We start from the raw sequence: 22,844 nt of genomic DNA on the forward strand, positions 1-22,844 counted from the left end.
AGAGTAACAATACTATAATATCAAAATAAAAACAAAGTATTTTAAAATACTTTGTTTTTTTGCAAAGAGAAGGAATGGGATGGATTAATTGGTTTTCATCTGCTAAGAATTCCAGTGTAGGAAGAGAAGCCTTGTTCCTCCAGTCATTCATCATTTTTTTCTCTTACGACAAAACATGACAACCTTTAGTTTTCTATGGGAGTAGCCTCTAAGATTCTGACTGCAAATAATTTAGGGCTTTAAAATATTTGCCTGAAAGATGGCAATCCAGAAATTGTTGGACTAATGTTCATGATGCTTAACTATTGCCCTTGATGGCAGGTAATAGTAGGACTTCTAGAGGGCCAAAATGTATCCCATCTTTGTACAGAAAATTACTAATAACATTTGGATTTAGATCGTGAAATGTATTGGGAGATGTTGAAAGTGTTACCTGGTTTACAAGGTGAAATCAGTTAATGTGGTATATTAAAAGATCTTGCAGAACTAAAAGGTAATTCAGAAGATGAGATTTCACAAGAATTAAATTATTCAGCTACTTTTTCCAAAGGTAAAGTATACTATTATCTGACAGTATACTGTGGCATACTAAGAAAGGTAGATAATCCAAAATTTTGTTAAGGTAGTTTCTTTCTTAGGTCAGCTGAGAATTTGCAACAAGTTACATTTAGTCTTTTTTAAAATTAAATTTTTAATTGTCTTGCTTTTGAAGGGTAGAAACTTTCTGAATGTGAGTATTATACTACTATTGCTAGTAATTGCTATTTTTCATTTGGCATAATAAGTGTAATTAGTATATAAATTATAATAAGTATATTGTCTTAATATGATTTTGTATTTTTCCCTTTATCATCAATATAATTGCCTTATTTTTAAGGAATAGTATGTTTCTAGTATTACATAATGTGATTCCTAGAGCATTTTGCCAACTATCATAATAACAGTTGCTGATGTAACCTCTCTGGCAGTCTTTTGGGTTCTGAAGTCAAAACAGTGGATGTTTTCATGTAATATACAGCAGACCTAGTTAACAAGCATGTATCGCTATTGTGCCCACCAATGTATGTGGCTCTTTAATGAGAATGTTATATCCTTTAACATCTAAAGGTTCAATCAAAAGATGTATTTATTTAATAGTGCAATTTATTTCTAGTTACCCAGCCAATTTATCTATTGCTAATACTAGAATATTCCTACTTGATGATGTAACAATTTTAATACATTTATAATTGTTTGCAAACTTTGCAGATATTTAAACTGTGACAGAAGTTTCTCATATAAATAATATCTGCTTTATGTTACTTATTTGGAATTAGTTGAGGTACAAAAATTAGAGACTCTTTATTTCTGATGGACTTAAGAAGTTGCATGAAAGTGAAACAAAATGAATTTATACCTTAAAAGTGAACCTGTAGCATTGTTTTATTCTCCTGTTTATAATAGTCTGTAGCATTGTAGATTTCTGTAACAAAATCACCTCTGTATTAAAAAAAAAGTAGATTTTGTGGTAGAATCAAGTAGAAGTGTCGACGTAGCTTGTTCTAATTATACAAAAATGAAAGAAATAAGAATGTAGCTCTAGATTTAAGGATAAAAATGTGCCTCTAAATTTTCTTCACAGTTTTTGCTTCAACACAAAGCTTGAAGAAGCAGATATTGGGATGCTGATGAGATCGAGACAGTGACCGGGTTGAGTTTTTCTACCTCTTGTTCCCAAAGCGTATTACCAGATTGCTGTGGAAATGAATGGAGAACAGCAGCACGAGACAGGTATTATAGTTTCCGGAGATAGAAACCATGCCAATTCAGCCTTTTTTAGAATCATTTGATCCCAGAATAAGTCATTGCTACAATTTCTTTCTACAAGTCTGGACTACATAAAAGTAGAATTTAGGATTCTTCTTTACAGAAGTTATTTTTTTAATACAAAACTTCCCAATACTTAATTAAATGCCACATATGGTATGTTATACCATGTTATATTTATATTTTGTAATTTATTAGATTTGAGAATTTAAACACTATATATTTAACATTTGGAATTAATATTTATTATGATTTCATTTTTGGTACCTTGACATTTTGAGTTTTTTTCATTTATGTATGTATGATATTTTCCTTTAGTAATAAATATACAGTATTGACAACAATGAACAATGTCATAATATAGTTGAGATCTTGGATGCAATCTTTCACACATGAAGGACTAAAATACTGGCAACTTAAATTAAACTTGGATTTTTATTACCCTCCCTATCTCACTTTCTATGAAATGGAATACATTGAGATATAATGTTACATTCTTCTGTTTTGAAACATTAGTTAATTCAGGTATTTATTGCTGAAGCACCAATGCTAATATGAAGTTTAATTTCCTACTAAGACATGGTTTTGAATTATAAACCTAACACTGGTTTTCTTATCTGTTTATACAAACACACACACACACACACACACACACACACACACACACACACACACACACAGTATATGTTCCCTTTCCAAATTCAGTTTACATTGAATATAATGGTCATTCTGTCAGCAATTCAGCAGCAACGTTAAATGTAAAGTTGCAGTTATGGAACAGTACAAAAGTTCTAGTTATATACTAATAGAGCAGTCCTGCACTCATGCTTATATTGTTTTATAATTAGAGTTAGATTGCTATCAGAATGGTCATTATATGCAGTATATACTGATCCTGGAAAGGGAAAAAAATACAAAAAATAAAAGTGACTCAGAAATGCCTGTAATGTCTGCAAAGGCATTGGAAAAACTGCAGTGGAAATTGTTCTAGTGACAATAATCACACGCCTACTAATCTTGAATGGATCTAGGGAAATTAGAGTTATAACCCTAGCACATTTTTGTCACTATATTCACAAAACACAAGATAACATCACAGGGGCCTCCATCAGGTTCAATATAACATAACAGACAAGAACCCATTAGTAATATTTCCCATCCCCACAAGGATGGCTTTGAATTCCCTTATACTATATTTATAAATTCTTTCATGAGCTCAACACATTAAAAGAAGAAAGGAAAAGCTGCACAATACTATATCCTCAAGCATTCCTGTCCCATTGAGAATAGAAATATTTTTGCCTAGCAACCAAAAGAACTATTGAGGAAACATGACAGATGGAAATGTAGACTCACATTCAAAAGAAAGCTTCAGAGATCTACTATTAAGATTAAGGGATCAGGAAGTAGTGGTGGGCATTCAAGCAGCAGCAGGCATGTGCCCACTCATATTTTTGTATGCCTTAAACAAAATAATTAAACAATACGCTCCACTGAGATTTTCCTAATTTGAGGAGTAGAAAAGACTCGGGAGCATCAAGGGTTGGTTGACCTTGCTTGTCAACCTCCTCAGCTGTACTGCTTCAAGAATTATTCAGGAATACTGGGAACTGAACATCTTTAGGAGAAATCGGAATGCTGCCAAAACTACTTACATTAATATATTAATATAGGAGAACCTAACTGAAATCCAAGATAAGAAATAAAATTAGAAAAGAATTCAAGATACATCCTATCTTTTCTTCAAGACTTCATATATAGTACATTTGGATTGCCATATATATTGGCAGAAAAATATTGACAACCTCTAGATGGAAGAAAATTCTTTTTTGCTGTCCTCTAGTGATTGTCTTCATATTTGCAGAACAGCTATTGAACCCCTCTAGTATAGTACTTTAATACTCTATTTTATCCTTGTGAGGACCTAGTAAGGCCCAAGGTTACTTGATATGTCTTCATGGCTTAAGATGCACTTGAACTTACATTTCTCCCATCTTGGTCTAAGTCCTAAATCACAGCTTAGCATATGCTATATTCCATTTGCACCCTAAGAAACTACCTAGTCGTGTTTTTTATATCAGAGGACGATAGGAAAGAATGAGCATGCAAGAGAAATGCAGCTGCCTTGAACCAGTATATTAACAGTGCGTAGAGGAACAGTCAGGTGTGTCCTGTCCACTGTTGGTAGTCATAGTTAGTACTTTCTCCCAGAATGCACAAAATGGACTACAGATACATCTAGTATCTATAGTCTTTGGAGAGTAGACACACAACAAAGAGGTCTATATGTTTCTGGAATATATTTATGTTGTATCTTTTGCTTTGCTTTGCATGGCATGTATTATATTCATGAACAAATGAAATATATTTTTCCCATCTCTGAAGATAATAGGTCAGAATATCTTGGTACCAGAGGTAGATTATAATAATGTGCTATAAAAGGGATAAAACTGCAGTTTAAAAGAATATATGTTATGCCATAAGTAAGCTCCTCCTTCTGCCTCCCATGAGTCCTATCTGTTTCAGCTGTTGTATTTTTGTTAGCAGATTAACTGCTGGTAGTCCCCAGCTCCAACATTTTTGAAGATTATGGTGTACCTTGTCCTGATCCTTTGTTAAATCCTCCAGTGTATCTTGTGTACATGATTACATTGTAGGTTGCAAGAATACAGAAATGCTTTGAAATAAATATCTTGCATTTTGCGATTATCTAGCCCTGTACGATTTCCTGGAGAATTCTGTATTCCTGTATCTGATTCTTCTGTCTTTGAACCCTTACATTTTAAAGCCTGCCTTACAATATTTAAGCTAAAAAAATACTTTAGGTCTGAATAAAAGATCAGATTCTTAATAAAAACTTACCACACCCTTATTCTTTTGCAAAAAGAACCAATAATCAGACCTGAACATTTTTTTCTATATCTGGTCTTTATACTCCTTTTTTGTGTCAATGCCCAAAGCCTACTTTACTTAAACTTTGCCAAATTTTGCTGTAATACCTTTTTGACTAATATGGAGGTGGAACAATTTTTAAGCAAATTATTTTACTGCCTTACAAATATTGACAAGTGTTTATAATTTTAGATTTTTCTATCTGTAGATAAACCTATTAAGCTGTCTAGATTTTGCTGAATGTCAGCTCTAGTAGCCTCGGACAACATAACTAGTGACAACTAATGGGAATTATAGCTCATCAATATCTGAAAGGCCACAGGTTCCTCATACTCAGAAATGACACATTATGTATATCCCTATATAGATAGTCATTAAGTTTCCACAGCACTTAAGACTGGAATTTCCATCACTAAGCAATGTGATGCGATCACATGACCATGTTGCTTAACAATGGCAATCCCAGCAGTTCTTGCTGCTCTCATTAACTGAAGTCCATCAGCCAGGGACCCACTCTTGTGGCTTGGCCCCTCCCAGCCCGGGTTTGGTTCTTCCAAGGTAAGGGACTACCTTCCTTTCAACTCTTCCTTCTTTGCCCTTTGGCCCACTGCACTTCAAGGCTTTTGCTCCTCTGTGCTCCACCACTCACACCTTAACTTTCACCATTTTCTTGATGCTGCTGTTATAAATAAAGATGAACTGCCAAGCATCCTAATCTTGGTTATGTGACCATTTGGGTGCTACGAACTGCTGTAACTTAAGGGACTTGGTGTAAGCAATAGTGGGATTCAGCCAGTTCGTACCTGTTTGGCAGAACCAGTAGCTAATTTTTTGTTGCCCAGGCCCAGAATGGACTTCCGGAAGCAGCATCCACATAGAGAACCGGTTGTTCACATATTTGAATCCACCACTGGGTGTAAATACGATTCATTCAGCACCATCGTAACTTCAAACAGAATGTTCACAACACCATAACTTCGAACAGTTGCTTGAACAAATGGTCGTAGTTTGAGGACTATCTGTTTAATAAAAATTAAGCATTTGTGAAAATACACTATACATATTAATTGAATGAATTTCTTCCAGCAATAATTGAGAACTTAAATCAGACTTTGATCAGGGAAAAACATGTACAATTACTAGATGGTAGGAGAAGAGCAAGATGTGAGATTTTTATGGACCTTTTGCTTCATTCTAGTGGTCGTACAGTTTTTGCACCTGTGGTTTTTCTCTTTTTTTTCTTTTTGAATAAAACTGCCCAAGTATGTATCCATAAAAGTATACTTTTTCAAATTAAAAGCAGCTGTCCTTTTATATCTGCAAATTGCTTAGTGCCTATTTCATAAATCTATTACTCTTTTCCAATCAATTTAAAATGGAAAAGATTTTTCATATAATTTCCATCCTCGTTACCCTTGAAATAAGGTACATTCTATCTTTTTTTAAAAAAAAAAATATGTCTTCATTACAGCTTAGGTGTTAGGCTGCTATATCAGTATAGGGGCTTTAGTAATTCATATTGTTGCCTTTTGATATCTGACAGACAAGTGACATAGTTTAATTGACACTAGTGCATATTATTTATATCATTTGGTAGTCATGTGACATTTTAATATACACAATTTCAATAGAACATTTCCTTTGTCTTCAAAGCAGTGGGAAAAACATCTACAGTGAAGAAATTTATGATACCATACCAATTACATCTTTCCATTTAAGATTTGTCCATTGTTTCTGGATTATTGTAGATGCAGGATCTATTGTGGAAGAAGCAGAGTTCAGTTGGGATGACTACTTGGAAGATACAGGAGCAATAGCAGCACCTCATAGCTCATTTAGACATGTAAGTAAACATCTGGTCAATGTTGTCCTCTGTATGTATTCTTTAAACTCTGATCCCTTGGTAATCATAATGGGCAGAAGCTCTTCATTTCAGATCCTTGAGAATTCTAAGTGCAGTCTCTTAAGCTCTTTGCTGCAACTTTTGGGCTTTAGTAATGTCCTCACAGGTCCCATTTAAGGGGGAATAACAGTAATAGAGAACATTTATTTTTGTTCTTTGCTTTGCAAGGGGGACCCTTGTGTTTCAGTTAGTGCTAGAGACAGATCCAAAGAATTGCTGACTTAAATATTTTTAAAGCGAGAGTTGCCTGTTCTATGATGCAAAGTGAGTTCTTTTGCAGTTACAACACATGAAGATAATTAGTCTGCAAAGAGCTTGCTGACTCATCATCTTAAGGCTTTCTTCCATGCCTTGTTGACAACACCTTACTCACTCAGTCATTCCTTTTTATTTTGTTTCCTTTTAGTAGAAGTGAACTGATAAAACATGAAAATTAAGTTGCTACTTTTTAAAATGTAATGCTTCAGATAAAAGTATTTTCCTGCTTTTTTTCTTCGCAACTAACAACAACAACTGCTTTTTTTTTTTTTTTTTTTTTTTGCTAACAAAATAATTGGATAGGGACTTCAACTTTCACAGTAGGTTTACAGCATGATATGAATGCTGTGAAACTTTCCAGGATTTTTTGTACTAAAAAAAATTATTCTGGGTGATAGTGTTTGACAAAAATTTGAAATGTTTTTTTTTTTTATTTTCAAATAATGAAAGCATATAACTTACAACAAGGAGTACACTAATTCTAGCTTAGAATCTCTAGGGGCATTTTAGAGTATAGTACAACTATGGGCTGTCTGTTATACCATTAAAAACTGTGTAAACAGTGTCTGACTACAATTATTTGCTTTTTCAATAACCAAGTTATTGTTTAAGGAATTTAAATCTTGCTGGAATGATTTAAGGCAATTTGAAACAATGTTTCTAAGTTACTATAAATAATTCATATTTATTTGTGTATCTTTGTGGGGAGGCTTACCTTAATAAAGTTCCATTGTATATTAATTAGTGCCCATGATAAATGTGCTTAACATGTAACTAATATGTTGATAAACTTCAAATACAAATGAGATTATTCTATAAAAATTGAATTCAGATATATATTTTTCTTTAAATTCAGTAAAAAGCATCAGATACATAAATTTTAGTAGAAATAAAAATTGGTTTTGAAATTGATGGAAAGTGTTAAACTAGGAGCTTCCAACAGAGTAAATTCAATTAAAAACAGAACTTATACTTGGATTTCAGTAGGGCATTTGACAAAATAGACCACAATCTATTTTTTTAACAAGTTAGAAAAATGTGGAATAGTTAACATCACCACCAGATGGATTTGTAGTTGGCTGACCAACCATACTCAGCGTGTAGTCATCAATGGAACTACATCCATATGGAAGGAAGCATTCAATGAGATACCTCCAGGTTCTGTCTTAGGTACAGTACTCCTCAACATCTTCATAAATGATCTAGATAAGGGGATATAAGGCAACTCCTTAAATTTGCAGATGACACCAAGCTGAGGGGAATAGCTTTGGAAGATAAACTCAGGATCAGAACACAGGGCCCTATCTAATAAAATGCATTTCAGTGGTGATAAAAGTAAAGTCCTACACATAAGCAAGAAAAGCCAAATGCACAGGTATAGAATAGGTGTTATCTGCCTCTACAGTAGTAACTGGGAGGGATCTAGATATCCTAGTGGACAAACAGTTAAGTAAGAGCCAGCAGCGTGCTGCAATTGCCAAAAACGTCAATATGATTATAGGCTGCATTTATGGATCAATATGGTTATAGGCTGCATCAGGATCACGTGAAGTCATAGTACTGCTTTATACTGCAATTCTGGTCACCACGATACAAAAAAAGATGTTGAGACTCTATAAATAGTATGGAGAAGAACAACAAAAATGATAAGGGATCTGGAGACTAATCCGTATAATGAAAGATTGAGGGAACTATGTCTTTCTAGTCTAACGAAAAGAAGGACTAGGGATGACATGATAGCAGTCTTCCAGTATTCAAGGGGCTGTTTATAGAGAAGAGGGGTTTGATCTATTCTCCAAATCATCTGAGGGCAGGACAAGAAGTACAGGTGGAAGATCATTAAAGAGAGGTCCAACCTAGAATTAAGAAGAAATTTTCTGACAGTGAGAACAATTAATCAGTGGAATGGTTTGCCTCTAGAAATTGTAGGTGATCCATCACTGGAGGTTTTCCAGAAGAGATTGGATAATCACTTATCTGAAATGGTATAAAGTCTTCTGTTCAAGCAGGGGGAGAGAAGACTTCAAGGTCTTTTCCAATCCTGTTATTCTGTTATTCTATGTTATATACTACAAGAGTGTATTATGACATTCTAGGTTCTTGGGAAGAACTCAGTGTGTATGAAGGCCAACACAGCTAGAGAATTGGCAGTTGTTATTTCACATTGTTGTGTATATTGCAACAATAATAATATGACAACAATAAAGATAACTTACCAGCAGCAAAGAATTGTTGGAATCACAACACTGAAAAAGTAGTCAAGAGTGAAGTCATTAAGGTGATACTTCCAAATATTCCACACTGATAAATATTTAGCCTGTAACAAGCCAGACATGACTATAATTACAAAGAAACAAGTATGGATAATTGGCATTGCAATAGCTGGAGATTCATCAGTGAGAAATAACTAGAAAAAATTGGGAAACATAAAGATCTCCAAATAGAGATCAAACAAATGTGAAAAAAGTATTAGTGGTGCCAATAATAGTGTGCTTGGTGCCATACCAAAAGATCTGAAAAATTACTTGGACACAATAGGAATAGATAAAATCTCAACTTATCAATTACAATTTTTTTATTACTTACAACAGCACATATATCAGGACAATATCTTTAATTATCCTAGATCCTTGGGAAGGATCTAATATCTTGTGGATATGAAAACAGATCCATACATGTTACTGTTTTCATAAAATATCCTATATCAACAACAATAATAATTAGAACTGAGAAATTACTTAGAATATTTTAGAGATTTGAATAGAAATGCTAAATTGAAAAATGGAACAAATGCTATAAATAGTAAATTGAACCCTGAAATTATGAAAAGTTAGACATAAATGTTGTGAGAATATTGAAAAAATAGTAAGGCTACATGTATAGACGGTGTAACTAAAGAGATTTTAAAATATGGATGTGGATTTCCTAGGAAATGGCTATGTGACATGTTTAATGCATGCAAAAGAATACATTGGTCCCAGATGACCATTATTTTTATCTTCAACAAAAAGAAAGGTATCAAGAGCAAATGAAAAAAATAACTGTGTTAAACATTTCTAGGGAGGCATTTGACACAATTTTGATTGATATTGAGCAAGATATGATAATGAGCATAATTTGAGAAGTCCAGCTTTCTGCTGGACAGGAGGTACATAAATCAGAATTTTCTGTTCAGCAAGTAACTTAGAAATATATGGATGTAAGAATGTTTATTATACATTGGTTGATAGGCTTAAATTATATAATGTTTTATACAAATATAGAATGTAAGACCCATTGTTAAATGCAACAAATAAATAAGATACATAAGTAAAGAATGTGCAGGAATAAATGAAGTGCCTATTGAATGATTCACTGCTGAGCAGGGGTAAAACAATGTATAATGTCCCCTGAGTTGTTTTGCAGATCTATGGATAAATGTATAAGAATGCTTGCAGTTTGTATTAGAGATGGGTTTTTTTGGAGGGGGGGAGTTACAAGGAAAATAGAATGAATTACTGCAATGTAATTACTGCATTAATGGCAAAAATTAGAACAAGTAAGTGAATTTGTACAGCTTAGAATTTACTTGGTACCGGTAGTATGAAAGTGAGAATTGAGTATGGCCAGAGAAATGCAAGTTGATTGCAGTGGGAATAAGGTATTTAAGAATTGTGTGTAGTAAGGAAAGAGATAATGTGAGGAATGAATAGGTGCTGAACAAGTGTAGGTTGCACACAAAAATGAGTAACAAGTAGGAATGGAAGGTCTTTGGTCATACAGAAAGAATGAATGATGACACTTATGGAATTATGGAATACTTGTTTCTTTTTATGGTCTGTTTTTATTGTATGCTGCCCAGAGTCATGTTTTGTGAGATTGGCAGCTATATAAATGTGATGAAATGAATGAAAATATATTAAAAGAAAAGTGAATGAGTTGTGAGAAAGAGAAAGACAGAGAAACTAGAGCTTATGGTATCCTCAAAAAGAGAAAGGAGAGAAGTTCAAAGAACAAAAAGCAATGAATGTAGTGGTATCAGGATTTCCCTCTCTCTCTCTGTCTCTGTCTCTGTCTCTCTCTCTCTCTCTCTCTCTCTCTCTCACACACACACACACACACACACACACACACACACACACACACACACACACCAGTGATATAAAGGCCTGGAGATGTATAGTTAATTATGTTAGATAACCTAGTTTTAGCTATTTTCCCCTTTCTTTTTTAATCCCATGCATGACTTACTATTTCTTACTCCTTTTCTGCATAAAGAGGTTTATTCCATGAATGAATAGGTATATAAATACAAAATATTGTACATGAAAATGAGAAAAATATTGGGTCTATTGTATAAATATATAATATTTGTGCATCCATTTCACAAGGGAGAGTGTGAGTATATAGATTTAATTATCTTCTGGTATAATGTTTATCAATTTAATTCCTCCCCCCCCCAATAAATATTGTTACTATAACTGCCTTTGGTCAAGTACAGAGTTTTTTTTATCAAGCTAGCACACTTTGTTATTTTGTGTACCTTAACAAATTAAAGGTGGAGAATGCAGAGAACCTGGAGACAAGATCCAAGAATTTAGTAGGATTTATTTCTGTAATGTCACAGATGGGATTGCATAAGAAATTGGATCACCTTGTACTACTGTAGTCTTACTAGATTGCCATGAGAGGGTGCTATTGGAACAGGAAAGAGAATGTTTTGAATATATTGGTTCCTGTCCCGAGTAGTCATACTTTATTTGTAAAGTAAGACATACTTTATTTGTATAGTAAGAAGGCTTATTCTTGTTTTTATTCTTGCATGCATGCTATTGTTTGTTTACTTTTCTTAGTCTATTAATTATTATTCTTAAGTCTATTAATTATTACTTAGAGTCCCTTCTCCCAAGTTCTGCCTTGATTTATCTGTTCATGTAGGACTGTGTATTTATATAACTTTCCATTTGTATCTGAGTGAGACAGTTATCTAATTCTGCTTCATTTCCCATTTGAAATACATTTTTGTATGAGTAAAGCTTATTCAATAAAAACGATTATTCAATTTAAAAAACTATATGAGTAATGTTTATTCAATAAAAATGATTTCAAAATTATTTTTCCTACTCACAAGCAACCTAATTAGACTTTATATGTACACTATTGTCATTTGAGTTGTCAAGAATTGTTCTGTAGAGAGTTGTAATTAATATAGAAGTAGGAATGACTCTGAGTTGTTTTGAAGAGCAGTGATTCGGAATTCACTTTATATAAAAATATCTTAGATTTTTATTTATTTTTAGTTTCAGAATTATTAATTGCAGAATAGAATGGGAATGAAGATTTATGTATCTTATTATGAGATACATATATGATTCCTATAATAAGAACTGAACAAATATAATTCAGATATTTGGATTACTCATATTGTGTAATTTGCCTTCATTATGATATGTGACACAGTATGATATAATTAAAAAGAATTTAGTGTTGTGTTTTAGCATCATATCGCGGATCAAGGCAGGGCTCTTTTTTTAATCTGAAGGTTTTATTGTTTGAGTTTCTTGGTAAGGTCATTTAGGGTTTTTTGTGTTTATAAGTACAAAATAGAATTAATTATCAGTTGTATTGAATAGATTTCAGTAGCACAACCTGGGAGCAAAAATTAGGGGTTTATACATTAAAGTTTGTAATCTGCGCTTCTAGATTGTCGTGAATTAACTAATTCTAAATGCATTGCCCTGTTGATCATTTATTTGGGGGGGGGAATATCTAGTCTGATGTAGGTTATTACCGTTGTATCCTTAAAACTGTATCCAAACTGTAGTATTTTTCCATTATTATTTTAATTGACTAATCCAGAAATGTTAATTCATTACCTTCCATATTGCCCAGTTATCAACAGAAATCCCTAACTTGTGCCAAATATTTTATAAAGTTACAGTATCAAAATTGTTTACTTGATTATTTCCTTCCTCCCCCCCCCCTTTTAGGTGGATACTAGCCCACAAAATGGATTTACACCAGGCATGAAATTGGAGATTGCTATCAAACCTGGCCCTGACAATTACTGGATTGCCACAATCATCACCACTTGTGGGCAGTTACTACTTTTGCGCTATGATGGTTATGGAGAAGACCGCAAAGCTGATTTCTGGTGTGATGTCATGACAGCCGATTTGCATCCCCTTGGCTGGTGTGAGCAGAACAAAAAGACTCTCAAAGTACCTGAAGGTAACCATCTTCTATGGAACACAGTATAGATTCCGTAAACTCACAAAATAACTGCCTGTAAAGTGATTAAGAATTTGTGGTTCAGGCTTCTTCTCTAAATTGTTGTATTTAGTTTTCCATGGGCATCTACTTTTAAATAGCTTTGCATGAGTTGCTTTTACATCTGTTGTATATTTGCTATGATACCTAAAAGCCAAATGCATGTCAATCCATTTGTCTTTTAACATCTTATCAATATAAGTGTTGGACTTAATAATGACAGTCTTATTTTTGGTTCATCATGATTGAGATCCTGTATGTTCCCACTCTAGATTTAATCATCCTTGAACTCAACAACTTGGGTGATAACACTCTGAAATATACTTTTAAGTAATCCAAAAGTTGCAAACATGTTGAACTACAAACATATGGGTTTGCTTTTGACCTTCCCAGGATAAGCCTAACTTTAATGAAGCTGGTTATAAGATAGCAAGACTGAATATTGATTGACTTAGCTTTTCTTTTTCTTTCTTTCTTTTTTTTTTAAGGCATTAAGGATAAAATTCCCAATCAGATAGAATTCCTTCAGCAAACTCTGAAAGGAGCATGCAGCCCCCCTGCTGGTCTTCTAGAAGGGGTAGGTATCTACAACAGTAGCTGTTATGGGAGTAGAGCCCACTTCAATAAAGCTTAATAATGACCATTTGTTTTTTTTATTAATGGTATGTTTTTTTTCCAATTTGGTTATAACTTCATCTTTCTAGAATATATTTAAGTAGTGGCAAACTAATACAAGAGAGATTTTGCTGTATAGTTATAAAAGACACATTAACATGCAATTTTCAGAATAAACTTAAAGTCTGGAAGAGGGGTGGGATTGCAGTAAAGAACTCCTTGGGTAAAGAGCTCCATCAGTGGGATGGATATCTTTTGTACAGGAAGTCCTCATTTAATAACAGTAGTAATAGTAATAATAATGATGATGATGATGATGATGGAAGGGACCTTGGAGGTCATCTAGTCCAATCCCTGCTCAGGCAGGAAACCCTATACCATTTCAGACAAATGGCTGTCCAGTCTCTTCTTAAAAATTTCCAGTGTTGGAGAATTCACTGCTTCTGGAGGCAGGTTGTTCCACTGGTTAATTGTTCTAACTGTCAGGAAGTTTCTCCTTAGTTCTAGGTTGCTTCTTTCCTTGATTAGTTTCCACTCCTTGCTTCTTGTCCTGCCTTCAGGCACTTTGGAGAATAGCTTGACTCCCTCTTCTTTGTGGCAGCCCCTGAGATATTGGAGCACTGCTCATTCTTCTCTTCATGAAACTAGACATACCCAATTCCAGCAACCGTTCCTTATATCCAGCAGCCATTCCTTATATTTAACAACGATAATTGGCACCAGAATTTCCATTGCTAAGCTATGCAGCGATAAAGCATGACATCACATAGCGATGTTGTTTAGTGATGACAAGCCTAGCAGTCCTCGTAGCTGTTGTTAAGGTTTGTGGGTTATTAAGTGAAAACCTCATGTGACTGGCACTTGTGACTTCCTGCTGGCTTCTCATTAAGTCAGTGAAGAAGCTGGCAGGAAGACGCAAGTCCCAGGCAAATCAAAAGCAGGCAGATAGGCAGATAGGTGAGGAAACATTATGGAATGAGGCAGGGTTGGAGAAAGGGTGTGGTAGTGTGAATGGCTTGCAAATAATGGCTTCCCCATTGATTTTGCTTGTAAAAAGTTGGCAGGGGAGGTTGCAAATAATGTTCATGTGACCGCAGAATCTGCAAAGGCAAGTACCCTGATAGCATTTGCAGAGGTGCTGTGATGGTCAGAACTTTGAGAATTAGTTGTAAGTACCACTCACTCAGTGCGATCATTAACTTCAAACAGTTGCTGAGTGAGTGATTGTGAAGCGAAGAAAGAGAACAATGATACAGATACTGTAATGCTTATCTGGTATTTAATGTGGCCAATCTTTCAAGAATATTTTACTAGAAGCTTATCTTGATTTTGTTTTTGTAACTTTAAAAAATAACCTTCCCATGACTGCAAGTAACCTTTCTGGTCTATAAAATTACCTTCACCTCTTTTTGTTCACTTTTGTATGTAATAAAAGTACTGTGGTAACATAGATGTGGAAGGTGTTTCTAATACTGTTAGATTTAGTGAATCTAGAGTTTGCTTCATGAGCTCATTAATTAATCTAATTTATGGATTGACTCAGTTGTCTGCTATTTGCTGCTTTGGGAAGCTAATGGCATCTTGTAAAAGAGTACACTAAAATGGAGAACTGACCACCCATTAGTATTCTGGATGAGTGGAAAACAGATATGCATATCTAAATACCAGTAGATAATATTAAGAAATACACATTTAAACAGAAATAAATGTTATAATGTACTAATCTTGTTACTTAAAAGCCAACAAACTAAAAGCCTAGAAAGCAAAGACAATAAGTAATAGGAAATTCTTTCTTATTTTGCAATAATTGTGAACCTGTTACAAGTATAACCATATTACAGATAATAATCTCCTTACAAAAACATAAAATGTGTAAGAAAATGAATGAAGTAAATACATAATTAAATAACGCTGTATTTAGAACAGATGAATAGGCAGATGTTCTTAACCATTTTTCTTCCCTTTTACTCTGCAGCTCCATCGAGGAAAAAATTCTTTGGATCTTATCGCACCAGGGTCACGACTTGAATGTCAGCCCTTAAGTGACTGTCTAGGAGCTTGGATAGTCAGTGTTTTGGAAAACATTGGTGGAAGGCTCAGGTTGCGCTATGAAGGACTTGGAGATGTAGAACAATATGACTTATGGTTGTTCTATTTAGATCCCTTTCTCCATCCAGTGGGTTGGGCATCTCAACAAGGGTACACCCTTGAACCTCCTTTAGGTACTTAATTTTCATTCGCAAACTAGCACTGCAGATTTAAATAAATTATCTTGTCTCTAATTTTCTGGCTCTTTCCCTTTCCCTTGTTTGATGATAACTTGTGTCGAGCTGCCTTGGAAAATCATATCTTTCTTAAAATAATGTTTGTTTCAGTTGAAATGGAATTATTATTAGAGTTATTTCTTTTGAAACAAATGTTTTGTGCTAATGACAACTTATTCTTTATATAAGGATTTAAATGTCTTTGTTATAAAATCTAAATTTAAGAAAATTTTGGTCAAATCTAAACTAATAATGCACAAACTAGAAGGGAATTAGCTACAGGAAGTAAGTCATCCTTACCTGACCCCTCAGACCATGTTTTTGAGGAACATTTTCTAGGTGGCATGCTGCATATGAAGTATTTTGCTAGGGGGCTGTCTTATTCAAGATCAAAACTATATATGCAAGATATATATATTCCTAGATATATTGCAAGAGTACTCTGCAAACTGCAATACATGGAGAATGAGTACATTAGAAATACCAGTCTGTGTCCTTCTATATTGTTGTTTATAGAGAGACACTTGTGGAATTCTGATCCCTTGATATAAGAAATTTTGATAGCTCCTGATGTCTACCTTCAGATAAAATAATTAAAATCATCTGGCAAGTAATGAAATTTTGTCTTACTGAAAAAATTGCAATATTGTAAAGAGGAATTTCAACATTTACTGAGATAATGATAATTAAATATATCATATTATATTGCACATGGGAGTTAAATAGTCGCACTAACTTGTAATTGTAATTAAAAGATTGATTAATGGATTAACTGTGTTAATATTTAGTAATTTATCAAATCACTAGTTTGCTGTTGAGGAATTTAGTCACTTATATCACTTATAGTTTATTAGTTTAATGTTTTGTATTATTTATATTATTAGTTTTATCATTTAGATGCTGGGTTTTAAATATTTTTAATTCTCTAGATCTTGTATTTTTATTTTAACTTTACTTGAAAAATATTATGAGTTTGCCAAGAGAGCATTCATAGGGAGCACATATTAGGAAGACATATATGTTTATATCATTGCTTGCTGTGGTGGCACAGTGGTTAGAATGCAGTATTGCAGGCTCACTGCTCACTCCAGGAGTTCAATTCTGAAGTGTTCAAGGTTGACTCAGCTTTCCATTCCATAGCTTTCCACATTATGAAGCGGTATATAAGTCTAAGTGCTATTGTTAATTGTTACATTACTATGAATGTAATATAATGTATTCATTTTTAAAAGTTCTGCATTTTACTTTTAATGGGATAACAAACTATCATTCTTTTATTGAAGCTATTAGGCACTTGAAGACTGAGACAGAATGGCAAGAAATTCTAGTAAAAGTAAAAGAAGAGGAAGAAGAATCATTAGTGCCCACTGATCTGTTCAAGGTGTGACATTTGGCATTTACTGTATTCTTAGCAAATGCTGTGATTAAATCTAGTATGTACAAAAATTTCTGGGAACTAGACAAGGTAATGTTTTAATTAAGCTTTTTGCTTACTGGATATCAGAAACTCTAGGTAATTGAAAAATTAAAAATATACTGTATAAGATAATGTTTAGATTATTTTAGAGATTAATGAAACAGATACACTTTTGACTTCCTGTTCTGCAGGGAACCCTAGACCCAGTTCTGAAAGTTTCAAAAATATTTTGTCAATTTTTTAGAAATAAGGGATTCCGTAATGCTGATTTATTTGGAAAAATGTTTCTTAGAAAAGACTTAGTTAAAACTGTTGTGTGAAATGTTTGTACTATAAGAACAAAGCATGCTGAATTTACAGTATTTTTGAGAGAGCAAATGTTGGTAGCTTTAATTTGTTGGCTTTCCTATAAGTGGAAAACTTCCATGTTATTTTCAAAGAAATATTAAACAACTGGAACGTGTCTTTTATCAATGGAAAATATTTTCCAGGTCTCATTCTCTATTATAAATAATTTTCTTCCGTGGTGACTGCCTCACTGATGCTGAGAAAATTTAAAAAACCTAAAATATCATCACCAATATAAAGCAGAAAAGAAAAGTTATCTAAACAAAATTAGGGAGTTTTAAAAATAGCTGTGTGTTTGTGTGTGTGTGTGTGTGTGTGTGTGTGTGTACATGTGTATGCACATACATAGATATTAAGAAAATCTTGAGTAATGGAAACAAACAGTTTTTGTTAATCATTTTTAGGACAAACCTGTTGTTGGAACTCATGCATTTTCTACAAACATGAAGTTGGAAGCTATTGATCCAAAAGCTCCTTTTGCCATATCACCTGCTACAGTTACAAAGGTATCACAAGCATCTGGTTGTTAATTGTAATTTCCTTCTTTGTTGCAAAGAAAACTACTCTTTGTAATTTATTCACACTCTAATATTTAGGTCACATTGAATGGAAGCTAATTTTGTAGGGCAGAGGTGTCAAACTGCCGGCCCACGGGCTGGATGCATCATACCGAAATCGTGCCCACCCCATCTCCGGCAATGGGGGAAAAGTCATATGTCGCGACATGTCATGTGACCTGTACGAGTTTGACACCCCTGTTGTATATGTATCAGTATTTGTTCATAAATACCTGACTCCAAGAAATGTGAAACGAGAAGACATTGTAGAAGAGGCAGAGCTCAATTTCTATGTAAGTCAGCTACTACTTGCTGGATTCTTATATTTTGAAAAACTGGAGTTAAGCCATGATATATTTCTTTGTCCCTAAAATCTTAGGCATAATTGGATTATTATTAATAAAAAAATTCAGGGAAAATTCTATTGTGATTTTCCTCCATAGTTATTGACATAATAAGAGAATAATAATTTGAGCATCTCGTTTTTTTTCCCATTTTGTGAATCAGTTTGGCTTATGAGGTCTAATAAGTGAATTGTATGTTAAAAATATCCTTGGATTGAGTTTTACTCTTAGTGATTTCATGGACATGTCCATGCAGTTTTCTTCTCAGTAGTCTGGAAAAAGTTTGCCACTGCCTTCTTTTAGAATGTCTTTTGATTTCCCATTCTACTCTATAATACATTCCCTAATGGTTTCTTATCAAAATACTAACTAGGTCTGACCTTATTTACTTCCTGAGCCCTAAAGATGCAAGCGTAATAGCTAGCTATCAAATATTTTCAGGAACTCTTATTTCTTATCCTTCCCATCTATAAAATAATTGCAGTGAAACACTTTTATAAAATAAATAGGATTTCTCACATGGTATAATTTTGGAAAAGTTCTGTGGCCATTGTTAAGCCAGTGAGAATCCTTAGGAGGATTCGATATTGATTAGTTCCAAAATTCCTAGTTGCTGGTTTGGGAAATGTAAACATTATTGATGCCATATTGAGTAAGCATCTTACAGAGTAGCAAAGAGAGACAGTATTAACAAGTGTTTAAAACTGAATATAAATTGTAATTGTAAGATGCTTTTATAGGTATGTATCTTCTCACTATTTTTGCAGCTACATTAATAATTATGTCTGGAATAGATGCATAGCTTTTATATCACTTTCTTAGCCTAACCCTTCATGACAGCTGTGAGTTCTATGTTGCCAACACTATCAATTCTTTAGTTTTATTTCTTATTCTTTTTGCACAGTCAGCATTCTTTTTATATTGTACGTCTCTTTTTTATCTTATACTTTCCAAAACACAGCATCCCATTTTTCATATAAAAATGTTTCTTGTTAGTCAAGTCTGTTGGCTTTTCTTCTTGGTTTCATCTTTATGTTTTATTATATCTTTTGCTACTGAAAATTTTAATTTTGGCCCTGTATGTTTGGGCTCCCATTTCATTACATACATACATTTGTCAATTTGAAATTCATTTTAATTTTTTAGTAAGCTAAGACCTATTAGTGCTGTTTTATTTTTAGACTTAGAATATACCTAACAGCCTTAGAAGTCCCAAAAGGAAGATAGGAAGATTTGGGGGTGTGATAGAAATTATCCTTCCTGCTTCCTTCTGTATTCACCAGACTAAAGCACAGTTTATGCCAGTTTTTAAATTCTTGATTTCAAGATTTTTTTTTTAATCCTGAAGAAAGAAATACAGATATATTTTTATCCTCATTTCCTCAGGTGGATATTTTGGGTGATTTAAAATTAGAGGGCTCTGAAATTCTCATTCTCTTATCATTTGAAGACTTGAATTAAAGCTCTTGTCCTATTTTGTCATTTTAAATTTCAGATATAACAATGTATATCCCTTCTGGCTATTTCTTTTTCCTTCTGGGATTTCTTATAGAGTGCAAGATGTTTTAGATTGAATTTGCAATCTTTCTAGGGCCTACAACTGCTCTTGTTTGCACAGGATATTTAACCCCATTATAGTAGGAGCAGGGAAAGCTATGCTTGATGTAGTTTAATTAAAATTTCAAATTAAGCTAACATTCCCCATGTTCTACTGTCATATTCAGTGACAACATCTGAAGTTCAAGGGGTTATACCAGTGATGGCGACCTTTTAGAGACCGAGTGCCCAAACTGTAACCCAAAACCCACATGCATTGACAGGTGCCGGGTGGGTGTGGCCCATTGGGTGGGCGTGGCTGCAGTGGTAACAGCAGACTGGGTGGGACTAAAAAGTTCAATCAATCAATTCCAACTTTGCGAGATCTTTTTTTTCCCGTGAGAAGTTGAAATTGACTGATTGATTGAACCTTTTATTTTGTACACGGCAGCGGAGGCCTAAAGCGAAAACCCAGCTGAAGGCCTAGGACTGGGGTAATGGTGCACGTGCCCACAGAGAGGGCTCTGAGTGCCACCTCCAGCACCCGTGCTATAGGTTCGGCACCACTGGGTTATACCCAAGATTTTGTCAAATGTCACCTTTTATTTTAAGATAGCTAATATTTAATACAATATTGGCAAAATCCTAGTAAAATCATAGCAAGATACAGAACTATAAAAATAGAAGTTACATAAAATAGACAGTAAATATCTTAACAAATATAGCCTCGGAACTTAATTGTGAAACTACATATGATTTCAATTTTATATTATCTAAATCATTTCTCTATTTTTCAGGTATTCAATGATAAATATTTCTTGATAGAAATAGATGATTTGAGACCAGATCGTACCACAAGTCAGCGTTTTATTTGTCATGTCAACAGTGCAGGACTTTTCCCTGTACAGTGGAGCCTGAAAAATGGCTTACATCTCAACCCTCCACCTGGTGTGTATGTGTAATCTACCTCCATTCATACCAGTCTTCTAGATGCATTTAAATTTGTGGTGAAATTTAATTTTGTTTATTGAGCTATTTTGGAGATGAATAATTTTGTAGCATAATTCAGCTGTAGTATAGACCTGGGGAAGAATTTTCTGAAGTCTGGAACTATTTTTTTTTTTTTTTTTAAGATTTAAGCTTATGTTTAAAAAAGGCAGTGTAATATTCAGGTAGTCCTCAATTTACAATTGTTCTTTTTTCAGTACCACTGTAAAAGTTACAGTGGTACTGAAAAAAGTGATTTATAATTATTTTTCACATTTATGACAGTTGCAGCCTTCCCATGATCATGTGATCAAAATTTGGATACCTGGCAACTGGTTCATATTTTTAACAGTTGCAGTGTCCCGGCGTCATGTGATCACCTTTTGCAAACTTCTAACAAGAAAGTCAATGGGGAAGCCAGATTCACTTAACAAATGTGTTAGTACTAACTTAACAACTGCAGTGATTCACTTAACAACTGTGGGGCAATAAATGAGGCAATACTCACTTAACAAAAGCCTCACTTAGCAACATAAAATTTTGGGCTCAATTGTTATAAGTCGAGGACTATCTGTATTAGAATATTAGATGAGGATTGTCCAAATTCAGGGCCGTAGAACTATAAATGTCAGTAGCTAACACTGATCATTATCATCATCTAAATCTCACTTACTTTACAACATTATTAAAGAGCCAGATGGGGAAGAAATGGAAGGTACCCTGACCTTTTAAAGAAGGAATATGATTAAAATGCTATAATAAAGTGGTTTTTTTTTTCTTGCTCACAGGTTATCCAGGTCAAGACTTTGACTGGGCAGATTATCTCAAGCAATGCGGAGCTGAGGCTGCTCCCCAAAGTTGCTTTCCTCTGGTAAGCATTCAAGAAAGTAATGTGAATGGTTTTATTTACTGATGCATATTTTATTCCTAAAGTCCATTAGACACAACACATACTAATAAAATCATGTGTTAAAATCATGGCACTGTTCTTAGAATGTGACTTCACAGTTTAGACTATGAAATCTAAATGTATACTTGTAGCAGTTAGTATTCATTGAATTCTTTCAGAATTTATAGTGTAGCTTGTATAACAGTGTCCTTTCGTGTCTTTGACTACAAATGCTACTGATATAGTAAGATGTTTCTTTGCATATGCAATTGAAGCTGCAGATTAGGATTTGTGGGCATGGAATGCTCTTTTGTAAATAAAAAAGAATCTGCATCTAGAGAGTTAGCAAGCTTTCTTTTTGTTAAAAATTGGCTAATAATCTTCAATCAATACTGTCCAAATACCATTATATTGAAATACAATGTAGATTTCCTACAGCAACAACAACATAATAAAAAAGGTAAAAAAATGCCCAAACCAGTCTAAATATCTGGCTGACTGTGCAACCAACCATTTTAATAATGCTTTTTAAAAAGATTGGTAGATTGCTTAACTGAAATTCTTCAGTCTAGCATCCAGTATTTTAGATTTAGGGATTTCTTTTTCTTTTTTTTTTTTTTTTTTTTTTTTTTTGGGAGAACCCAACAAGCTAATGTAGGAATAAAAATGGCTGTATATTTAGTGTGTATTTAGGAAGGGAAAGGGTATTTTCTCAATAACTGAAAATTGTAGAAAGCCATCCTACACTGAGGGACAGCATTATCTAAGTCAGGAGGTCC

At 33.8% G+C, this 22,844-nt stretch overlaps 1 protein-coding gene across 5 annotated transcripts in view; it reads left to right on the top strand.

Annotated features, from left to right (window-relative positions):
• Window positions 1-22,844, top strand: part of SFMBT1 (Scm like with four mbt domains 1) — a 134,456-nt gene that overhangs the window by 89,406 nt on the left and 22,206 nt on the right. For all 5 annotated transcript variants that reach the window (XM_039353878.1, XM_039353877.1, XM_039353880.1 and 2 more), the window contains 9 exons: window positions 1,622-1,770; window positions 6,447-6,541; window positions 12,829-13,069; window positions 13,597-13,685; window positions 15,699-15,945; window positions 17,271-17,368; window positions 18,157-18,258; window positions 20,987-21,137; window positions 21,965-22,047. In XM_039353878.1, coding sequence (XP_039209812.1) covers window positions 1,743-1,770; window positions 6,447-6,541; window positions 12,829-13,069; window positions 13,597-13,685; window positions 15,699-15,945; window positions 17,271-17,368; window positions 18,157-18,258; window positions 20,987-21,137; window positions 21,965-22,047 — 1,134 coding nt within the window. In that variant the 5' untranslated portion in view covers window positions 1,622-1,742. The remainder of the gene's footprint in view (window positions 1-1,621; window positions 1,771-6,446; window positions 6,542-12,828; window positions 13,070-13,596; window positions 13,686-15,698; window positions 15,946-17,270; window positions 17,369-18,156; window positions 18,259-20,986; window positions 21,138-21,964; window positions 22,048-22,844) is intronic.

Source organism: Crotalus tigris, unplaced genomic scaffold (genome assembly GCF_016545835.1).
Source record: "Crotalus tigris isolate CLP2741 ecotype Arizona unplaced genomic scaffold, ASM1654583v1 scf7180000018537.1059022, whole genome shotgun sequence".
NCBI lineage: Eukaryota > Metazoa > Chordata > Lepidosauria > Squamata > Viperidae > Crotalus > Crotalus tigris.